We start from the raw sequence: 11,413 nt of genomic DNA on the forward strand, positions 1-11,413 counted from the left end.
GGCCACGCTCGGCTGGAGCGGACGCCTGCCCAGGGCCTGGTGGCAACCACTCTTCCCTTCCACGAAACGCAGACCTCCTGGCATTCTGCACGTCCCCGGCCACATCCTTGGCCCAAGCAGCAAGTACAAAGTAATACCCTGTTCTCGCTGGGCATGCTGTGCCCTGGGTGAGTGACTGTCAGCAGGCGTCTGAGCAGGTGCTGCGGGGGCACGGCTGGGCAAGCAAGAGGCATTCACCCGCTTCGGGGTGTCCGCCCAGTTGTTGGTAGGGAGCTTTTCGTCGAAGGCCTGGTGCAGCTGTTGACTCTCCTTCGAATTAAGAGGCTGGATTTAAAATAAAGAGCTGGTTCAGAAGGTACACGTGAAACATCATCGTCTTCCCCACTTCCTCACAATGGACACTCAGTCCTCGAAGGGCTTCTCTGAAGTCCTATCGTTGTCCTTCAGTGGCACCTGCCCTGGGCAAATGCGCAGTATATCCGCTATAGATCACAGTCTACTGCATATACCAGTTAACACAGGCAATTTTGGCTCCTGCTTTCTCCCCCAAGTAATCTTGGAAATTACCTGATCACCATTCCTATTTGGAAGGAGGCTTCTTATTGAAAACAGAGCATATGAAGTTGACAATTCTCACATCCGAAAAACTTTGCTATCTTTTTGCGTGCTGCTTCTTTATCAGCCAGTTAGAAGAATCAAAACCGTGAGATCTTTCATGAGTCTTACATTAGTCTTTTCTTCTGTCAATAAGTAAATGATCCACAACACTTCTTGTAGAATAGGAAGAAGTTTTTTGAATATTTGATCCTTGCAAACCACATTGATTTAATCATGTATTTCAGTTAAACAGAAGAAAAACATCATCGGGGAATTCTTCCCAAGGCAGCTAAGAGAATATACAGTTTAACAATTACATAATTAGGTTGAGAAAACAGCAATAAGTGTTACAATCAAAATATGCAGGAAAGTTACATTTCTTCAATAGGTCAATGCAAATAAAGTTATTTTGGGGGGATGACAGTTGTCTTTCCAAGACACAATGCCCCAGAATACTGGGAACACTTTTACATTCCTCAGATAGGAGGCGAGGCAGCATGTGTGCTAAGTACTAATATTAATAATTCAATTAAATAATATTTTGATGACCTTGACTCTCTTTGCTTTGTTCTTGCCAGTATAGCTTTTAGCTTTCATCCCAAGGGGGAGAGGTACCAGGAAGCTGCTTAAAGGGCTACATATTTGGGGGATTCTTTGTTACGTTGAAACAGAAGTGTAGCTGAATAACTTACAATTCTGGAGAAATGTATGCTGAAGACAATACAGGATGTTAATGGCAAGCTGCAAATTTTTATAACCTAATTCATACTCCTTAAATTTTTTTCATTTTACTTATTTTCTCCAGTGACTCAGCTTTTTTATCCTCCTGAAAAAGATGAGCACTTAAAATCTGTTGCAGCAGTTAGAAACCGTATCAGTCAGTAGTACTTTCCAGTGATGCTTTTCATGCAGTCGTCTGCACAGATAGGCTTCATGAGCAGATAATAAGAAAGCAGATAAGTATAAGAAAATTTTGTGTCTTCGATTGACGTAAACCTCTTTAAAGTTTTATGCATTTTTCTCATTTTTATCTCCTTTTTTGCATTAAGTGATGAGAGACTGAGGGAAAATTAAATTGCTCTTAGTCAGGGTGATGCAGACAGTGAAGAGCTGTGGGCTTTGCCAACATTATATGGATTTTCAAACTTAAATTTTTTCAAAGACACAGTGGTCATATTGTCATTTTTGAGAGTGGCTGAGAATAAAGTGCAGATTGGTGTGAATGCAATGCTTAATTGAGTCTTTTTACCAAGGGGAGAGAAGGTCGTGTTGCTTCTGTTCCATTACTTATAAAAGCATTGCTGTCTGAATATCCAGTGTGCGTGAAGCAGACGTTGCTTGAACTTTATAGCTGTGTAACTGACCCCAAAATAAGTGTAGGAAGTGGTTTATAGAGTGATATTATGAATGCCAAAAAACATTCAGGTTATTAAATTCTTGCATATGTTTCCTGTTTAACTCTGTCCTTCGCAGTCACCTTAGCCTTGCTCAGTGCCACCATTCTTGGAAGATACTTTTTGAAAAGCAGTGGTGCCCTGGTGCCCTGTATGTTGATAAATAAAGTGCCAGACCATGCAGCAAAGAGCTAGGTAAAAATCACAGTTTAGATGTTTGAATTACTCCAGAAATAAATGGGATTCCTTCTTACTTTTCCCTAGCAACACAGTTCTCAGGCATGGAAGACTGCAACTCTAAAACTCTTTGGAATCTATTTATTCTTACAGATTTTTTTTTTTTTGAAAGCACGTTTGTAACTGAATTGTGTTTGTTGGAAACGCAGATGTGGTTTGTGATAGGCTTGTATTGTGGGTCCTGTGGAATCGAAACTTCAGATGACACCAGTGAGGATAGAAGCAGTACAGTGATTCTGGACAGCACACTAAAGAAGCTAAATTTTTGACCTGCAATACAATGAAAATTAGAAAGGTTTTGGATGAGCTGCTCGTGTTTGTTCACATTTCTTTATGATTGAGAGTGCTGTGCTAGGTCATGATCCAGCATCTGATTGTACTTACCGACTTCACTCTTTGAATTAGGCTACACACAACTCTGTATTGCAAGTGATACACTGTGCTGTAAGCTGTACATAAACAGATCAGTGGATGCTATCTGCTGTAAAAAAACATACTCCTTTCAACTTGGTCATTACTATTTCTAGGTGAACACTGAACTTACAGTATCAATATGACAGTTTGGCTTTTTACCTTTGTACCTAGCAGAAAGAGAGGTAGCCAAGTGTAAAACACATAATTTCTGCCGACCAAGATCAGCAGCAGGGTACAAGGAAAGAGACAAGGTCTTCCGAAACAACCCGACAGGAAAGTCGGACATCTCCACTAAAGCAAACTGGATGGGTAAACTGGGCTTCCTCCCTTTAATTTTGATGCTATTGCTAGTGAATAACTGGGATTTTGCATTGGTTTCTCACTGAAGAGAGAACCAGATGTCTGTTAGCTTAAGCATATAAATGAAGAGAAGAAAGGGCTATGCGTTATTCTTCCTGATTCACTAGATTCAGAGGGCTAGTAGCTTTTGAGTCTTAAGATAGTGGGCTCTGATTTATGCTATGCTAGTTAAACTAGTTATGAACTAGTGTCTGAGTACTAGTCCAGTATAACCTGTCCCCATCAAGTTGTGCATGCATGTATGTATTCAGAAGGGGAGAAGGGAACAGTACCGCACAAAAACCTGCCCTCCAGCTGTACAGAAGATGAGCATCCCCCTCTGCTGGGGAAATTGAGGAATTTAAATGGGGTATGACCTTGTTGCTAACCAGTCACTGCCAGAGAGCAGCCAAAGTGGGCTGATCTGCAAGTAAAGGTGACCTGGGAGCCACGAGTGACAGCAAGCTGGGCAGGGGTTGTGACCTCAGGGACAAGGAGCACAGTCCCACAGTACCGAAAGAAGAGGAGCAGAGCAGATCCAGTGATGTTAACCAGGGTCAGCTAACAGTCAGTCAGTGATTGCCAGGCAAGTCCATAGGAATAAGGCAAGCCAGGAGGTCAAGTTAGCAAGGCAAGGTAGGGATCATCATGGTAAAATGCCAGGTACAGGCGTACCTGCAACAGAGTTAAGGTGAGGGCCTGAGCTTAAATGCAGCTCCTGAGCCGAGAGGCAGAGGCCCTGGGCAAAGCTTCTTGCAGCTCCTTCTCCCAGATTCGCTGTTTTCACAGCAGTCTAATTCAGTGTTACACAACTGTGCCATATGAGAGCTGACTTTGAGCCCAAGCAATTAAACCCCTGGCAGGGTGTGTATGGGGGCAGAAAGGTTGCAAAGCCTGTTGGCGCACTTAGGACCCTGACACACATTTCCTTATCTTTTACTCAGCCTGTTTGGATTTTATTGTATTTGCTGTGACCTTGCTGTGAAACCAGTTTGGACTGGTTCTCTAGGGTCTGAAGTGGAGTCAGTTCTGTACTGTTTACCCAAGCAGCACCACCACCATTAACTGTAGTGGGAGCAGTGCTTGAAGAAGGACTGAGATATTAATTAGCTAAAATGTGAAATGTGTGGCTGCGGCCAATAAATGCATTTCATTATTATGGTTACAAAATCATGGATCAGTCGGGCATAAAATGAGGTAGAATCCTGTAATAGACTAATGTGCTCTTTTTCCCAAGGCACTGCTTGTTCTGTGAAGTCTGGTTTTGCTTTCAAGAACAAGTATGTTTGTAGATGTTGTGTTTTTACAGAAAAATGTTAAAATTTCAATTAATTTGAACTCCTTTGAACAACTAATTTGAACAATTAATTTTAAACTCCTTCTTTCCCCCAGCTTTTATATGCTGAGCATGACACCGTATGGTCTGGAATATCCCTCGGTCAGTTGGGGTCAGCTGTTCCAGCTGTGTCCCCTCCCGACTTTTTGTGCCCCCCCCCCCCCAGCCTACGTGTTGGTGGGGTGAGAAACAGAAAAGGCCTTGGCTCTGTGTAAGCACTGCTCAATAATAACTAAAATATCCCTGAATTTTCAACACTGGTTTGGTCACAAACTGGAAACGTAGCACCATACCAGCTACTATGGAGAAAATGAACTCTTTCCCAGCCAAAACCAGTATATTCACGTATTTCACATGTCCAATAATGACACTACAAGTGCTAACACTGATAATCAAGTCATATCTTAAAGAAAGAAAAATAATCTACTTACATCTATATGTCAGTACCCTGGATAGTAGAATGCAAGAGAGATACTGTCACTTTTTTCTCACAATCAAAATGGAAAAAAAAAGAGCTACCATTAGCCTAAAAGAAGCCTGTTGGCAAGCTGATTATTATGAGGGTGAAGCCAGTATGGTTGAGTTCAGTTAATGCCATGAATGTACTTAAGCTGCTCAGAGAAGAAGTTAGGCTAGTTAGGGGAATCTGACAGAGTTTATGTTGACCCTCTTCTGAATACTTGCAAAATCTGCTCTTACTGAACTTAAATTGACTTCTGTACAGGGCAGAACTTCATTTTTAGAAACTACCACTCTGCCTTTATTTCCTGTCATTTCTTTCCCAGAACGATGATGTAGCTCATGAGAATGAAATGGCTAACAGAAATAAAGCAATATATTTCTGGGGTAAGCAACAGCTGAGCTATTTTAGGAAAGTACAGACCAACAGGATGAGTGGTTTTAACTTAAAACCTATGTAGTTCTTTCTGTTTCTGTATTGGCGTATCAAGTATTTCATCACACTGCTAACAACAGAACAAGGAGTTTTGCTTGTTTGATTGGTTTTTGCATTGTATTTTATTTGTTTTTTAAATAATTTGTCTTATTTAATTGATTTATTTTTTTCTTCCTGTGAGATTAAATTCAATAAGCTAACCCAAGTTTATCTTTTCAGCCAATGTTCTATTGTCCCATCTCTCACATTCACAGTGCTGGAGAAATTGCAAAGATCTGTGAAGAATGCAAAAAGGAAAGTTTCTAGTACAGAGGTGAGTAATCCAAACTTGTTCTTATCACGCTGAGAATGACTTCTTGATGTACTTACACAAAACTGGCTGCAAAATGCCATGCCATTTATTGTAATACATTGGGTTTTGTTGGAGTATTATTGTGGGTTAACTCTTGTCGTCTTATTTTAAGGTGAGTGATGTGTTATTATAGGGTTAATTGATTTATTTGTGTAATCATTGCAGGTAAAGGTGGTTGAAGTAAGGTCTTGTTTAATATGAACTTACTTTAGCAATCATAGAGCTGGTTCTATTCTTGAAGTCCATTATTAAAACAACCTTAGGAATGTTTTACTTTATTACATAGTTATTCTTGCCTTTGAATGAAAGGCAGGCATGGCTATGTGTCTTGGGTTTGTGAAATTCTTTAGGTGTTAGGACATCTAAAACATCAGTTACTCAGTGCTTTAGTGCCTTTTAAGTCCACCATGTCAGTTTGTATCTAAATTACACATTTTCTGAAAGTAGAAGATTGAAAAGGGTTTCAGCATTTAATCAGTGCTGCTGTCATTACTAGTGTTGCAGTACTGAGAGGAGATATTCAGATTATGGAAGCTATTATTTAATAAATATATATTATGAATTAGCTCCAGGTGCTACAGCATGCTTGATGTCTGGCACTGCGTGAACACATCCTTGCTTTGAAGAGGTAGTAATCTGAATGAGCAGATGTAATAGGTGATTAAGACAGTATGCAAAGTTAATGTTTAGAAGATGAGTAATGTGTTTAACATTATAAACATATAAAACATTTAATGTATAAAACACTTAACATATAAAAGAGTAATGTATTTAACAAATTTTGGCTCATACCAGATTCTTTCCTCCTCTTTATTTTTACAGCTCTTCCTTTGTCTCTTGGGAGCATGCTTGTAACCCAGGGGCTAGCCTCAAAAGGTAAACATAAAAAATACGTGATGGTCCTCAGTTATGAAGTTGAGACTCTGGAATTACTACTGAAATGCAAGTTTCCCTAAAGCCTGCTGTTTTTCAAGATGAATATTCCTCTCACTCATCACCATCATTGTTATAGTGATTCGATCATTATGTATGCATTGCCACAGTCATTCTTTTGTAAGACTGTGAACTGAAAAGAGAATTCACTAGTTCAAAGACTGGTGGCTAGATTCTGTCACCATGGTCACATGTATAGAGTCTTCACTGGGGTTGCTTGTAGGGCAGAGCGTAGTACAACCTGAGCAGGGGCATTAGAATCAGGTACTGTAGCTCTAAGTGTTGGTTTATTTGAAAAATGCTGGCAATGTTTTTACAGTGACCATATATCAATATGAATACAGCTGTGGTGCAAAGGGACAAGGAATACTGCCAAAGTGAGGAGACAGAGGTTTTTTATAGAGATTGTTTGCGATCTGCATGCTAAAACAAAAGAGAATTGTATTCCATTTCTGTTGTGGATGAGCCTGGTTCTACGCATTGCACCTTGAGTTTCCCTCTGGGGGTCTTGACTAATAATAAGGTTGAGGTTACCATTTTGGGTAAAGAGTGAAGGGCATCCACCCTGAAGACCACTGAGATGGGTGTATCCCACAGGAGCAAATAAGACAATCCTTCAGCCTGCATCAGTAACTGGTTACACCAAGGGCAGTTAGGAGAAGACAAAAATCACAGGATCTGAAGCAAGAAGCAGAAAAGAATCCAGGGGCTCTAAGACATGGGTGGTGGGAGACAGCAAATGGAGGAGGTGGAAATGGCTCAGCCTTTTGTCACTGTGTGTGACTGCAAGTCCCTTGTTTTGTTCCAGCCACTATTACCATGTTTCCTCCTCATCACATTCATTTTCTTTTTTACTAAGATGATCAGGAGGACTAGAGTAGAAAACCTAAAAGCGGTGCTATACCACAAGAGGCTGATGTGGGTTCCCTACTGCTTCCTTGACCTATAAGCTTGTAGGCAGACGGGGAGGGAAGGAGCAAGGGAGAGTGTGTGCAGGAAAGCAAAGGATTATGCATTTGAAAAAGGGTGAGTAGTGGTAGGAAGGACACTGGGGTTGTCTCAGTAGCTAACATGTCAGCCTCTGGTACGGGGTACTCAGTTTCTCTCCATTGTACTTGGATGTTTCTGATCAGCTGTGAAATAACAAATGCCCATATTAAATAATCATTACTGTGTGTCAACAACTAGGGGAGGGCCTGTTTAGAAACAAACAACAGTTTTGTTCCTCCCTCCCCTGAGAGACCCAGTTTAAAATTGCATAGATGCCAGTGGAGGAAGGCCCTTGCACTTAGCATAGACTGAATGCTTCTCTGTCTACACACGCCTCTCTGGTGACTGCACACAGTACAGTGGCTCTAGAAGAAGCTGGAGCTTCTGAGCCTCATTAACACTGTCTGAATGCATGTAACAGTGCAAACAGTGTTCACTCCCCTTCCCTTTGCCATGGTAATCTTGCTGCGTGGAGCCCTCCTCCACAGCATGGCACTCCTCTGGCAGACCCACATGCACTCAGAGCCATACTGGTTCCACCTCCTGGTGTTTACTGGGGGGAGGTAGATTTTGGTGGGAAAAGCTAAAGATAATCTTTCGGTTTTCTTATTCAGCACACTGTATTCTCCTGTTACAAGGCCAAAATGTATGATCTCTCCTCTCCAGAGGAGGAGGCTAGATACCCATGGTACAGTTTAACACAAGTTTAATCAATAGCCACAGAAAACTATTGAAGAACAGTTTGGGCCTGCTTGTTGCAGCACGAGGAGCTGGACCCTGAGTAAGAGATTTCAGTTCACTATTATATTTGCAAGGTTGGTTTGTGCTGAAAGATAAACCACCATCTCCTCCTCCGACAGTGCTGCAGGTGTCACCAGTGGCAGCCATGCTGCTTTCATGTTGATTTACACTCCGAACCCCTGCCTGAACTGAATACTGCAAAGTCCAGATTTTTTTCCTCCTATGACTTAGGAATGCCCCAAAACAGATGCACTAAGAACTAGAGGAATAGAAAGAGCCCGGATGTCCTAAATTTGAGTTAATGGACTTTTAAATTTTTGTACAGCATTCACCTTCAGAAATGCAAAAGCTTGTAGGAAGAATACTGTCTTGGTTTTGAATGCTGGTGAATTCCTCAAGTGAATAAGCTTTCTGACTATTCCCTTTTATTTTAGGCATTTTCTCAGCAAGCCCAAGATTTGGTGCATTACCTAAGATGGCAAGTAAGTTGTACCCAATTCTAAAAGGAAAGGAAAGATTGTTTACAGGCGATATGCAGACCTTGGATGCATCTCTCTGAATCTCTTTTCAAACTCTTCCTTTTTTTGAATTTATGAGATGTTACCGCAGTGCTTTAGGGAATCAGAATTCTGCTGTGTTTAAAAAGAAAGGTATGAAATAAGGTTCTTTTAATGTAAACATTTTCAGTAGCAGCTCATACTTACTTAATATATCCTCTCAAATTGGTAAAAACTCCAGTCTCACCTTTGTTTTATAAATAATGTCAGCCACATTGATCAGCCATGCTTAGCAGATCACACAGTTTATGGTATCAAGGAGCCATCGTAGTATAATATATAAAATAGTATGTTCCTTTTCATATGTTCGTTTGGCTGATCTTAACTAATTCGTGAACATGTCGGTGAAGAAAAATAAAAGCACAGAAACCATACAGTACAGTAAAGTACTGCTCTTAAATGGCAAGAAATGAAGTTGATTCCCTCTTCAGCAGAAGGTCAACAGAAAATTGAGGATGTTGAATATTTTTATTTTTATTCTGACTTTGTAATGAGTGAAAGCCCCGGTGCCAGAGTATGGCAGGCTGACATTCTAGCTTTTTAGAAGCCCAGAGAAGATAGTGTTAAAATTTTGATCATTGGAAATATACCATGGTGTGCATACAGGGGTGAGAGAAATTAGTGCTGACGTTGTGAATTAATTTCATTGTGGGCTTTCCTTATAATCCGTTCCTCTCAATCTGAAATCTTATAATTCCATCTGAAATCTTATAATTCCATCTGAATATGATGTCCTTTTCCTGTATGCATTGTTTTGGACCAGTTGCTATGTCTCATGATAGGTAGCTGGTTTTCAATAGTTATTGAAATCATCCCTGTGTAACTTCTCATGTGTTTGTGACATGTTTTGAGAAGACATGATACATGCGATTTGTCATATGATTAAAATGGAGCCAATTGCAGACTCTTGATTTAAGCTCCTGTATTAACAATGTTTTCTCATCTGTCTTTATAGTTGCTGAAGTCTTAAGTTTTGCCATTGGAAAGCTGTCATGCATAGGAGAATGCTAAAAAAAGTTCCAGAAAATTGGTATTGTACCATTTGGTCCACAACAAAAAGGGGTTGTGCTTATTTAAATTATTAATCCTAGATCAAAATAGTCTAAAACATAGTAAAAATTATATGCAGCAAAGCTGTGAATTTAAATTCTGTGATCAGGTCATGAGGTACTACTCATATTCTTAGGCTATATATGACAATATTAGAAACTACTAAATATTCTTCAGAAAATGCAAATTAAACTCAGTGTAATACAAGTTATTAGGAAATCCATGATTTAAATGAAATTATCATACTTTTAAGTGTGATGGAACAGCAGTTACTAGTTCTCTTTTCACGTAGTATTTTGCCTCTAAGCGTCTGATGATCATCTACGATATCACTCGGCCCTTTGAGTCTTCCTTTGTACCATACATTGGGCCAAATATACTCCAGATTTTTTTTACACTAGCCTCATATTTTAATAATTTCAATGTCAGCCCACATTCCAACCTCCTCCTCTGTGGCTTTGTCCAACCTCATACTGTCATGCCAAACCATAAAGAGCACAAACTGCAAGGGGATTTTTTCCACCTTGCAACTCTACCCATATGATAGATCTCAATGGTTGCCTTCTGTCACCTGTCACCTCCGTGTTTTAGTCATTGTTTTCTAAACTTCACGTAAAGTACTCTTTCCTGTCAAACCACACTCTGACTTCCTTCCAAGCTCCTCCTTCAACTGCCAGTACTACTTTTCATTCTCAGTATGGCTTCTTATATGCACCTTTCACACGCAAAATACATTTCCAAAAATCCTACCACAAAATCATTCTCCTCTGTCTTTCCACATCTTTCCCCCATACCAACGTGAGCTTTTATGCCTATGAAAATGCCTGACTGATAATGGGAAGCTTCTTCATTGTTCATATATCTCTCTACTTCCATTCTTCCCCCACATCACAAAGCTATTACTTTCCTCAGTTGGTGTTACACAAAGTGGCTATTCGTCACTCTTTTGTATTACATGTCTTGCTCCTAACTCTGTTTGCTCATTATTGATAGGTACAATGGCAAGGACTGTCTTCTCCTGCTTAGAGAATCCTGTTATATTTTGGCAATTGCTGGAAACAGTAGTTAATAATAATTAACGGGGTTTTATTGGATGAGACATTTAGATGTCATCTTTTGCAGTTTATGTCCCATAAAGCAGTTACAAAAATTGGAGAATATAGGCAAGAGATTACTTCTTCAAGAACATTTGCCAGCATGCTATATGGTTGTATTAGAAGAAATCCAGCAAAATTCTTGAATATTTTATCTGCTTTCAATATTGTAGGCATTGTCATCATACTTGTAAGGAATGTGAAGCAAAATTGGGATTGAATGAGAAAGAAGGATCAATTCCTTCAGCATCTTAGTCCCAGATAGGCAACCTTGAAATCTAAAATAAATTCACATTTTATTTTGCATGTTGAGTGGTATTCTTGTTTGAAACCTTTGGACAATATAGTGAAAATCATGGGTTTTAATCAAAAATATTAATTTTTAATCATTTTGATTAAAATCTGAGCATTATTCAGGGAAATATTCTGTATCTATAGATTCTAATTAAATTTGTTTCTTCATTTTTACCTTACATACCTTTCA

The 11,413-nt window shown here is 39.7% G+C and overlaps 1 protein-coding gene across 1 annotated transcript; it reads left to right on the forward strand.

Moving 5' to 3' along the window:
• The first annotated feature begins 394 nt into the window (after positions 1-394).
• Positions 395-11,184, forward strand: OCIAD2 (OCIA domain containing 2). Its single transcript, XM_052781016.1, is given in 7 exon segments — positions 395-473; positions 2,863-2,951; positions 5,432-5,525; positions 6,387-6,440; positions 8,663-8,710; positions 9,741-9,844; positions 11,101-11,184. Coding segments are annotated over 7 exon segments (552 nt in total).
• Positions 11,185-11,413: the final 229 nt, after the last annotated feature.

The sequence above is a fragment of the Harpia harpyja genome, chromosome 2, assembly GCF_026419915.1.
Source record: "Harpia harpyja isolate bHarHar1 chromosome 2, bHarHar1 primary haplotype, whole genome shotgun sequence".
Classification (NCBI taxonomy): Eukaryota; Metazoa; Chordata; class Aves; order Accipitriformes; family Accipitridae; genus Harpia; species Harpia harpyja.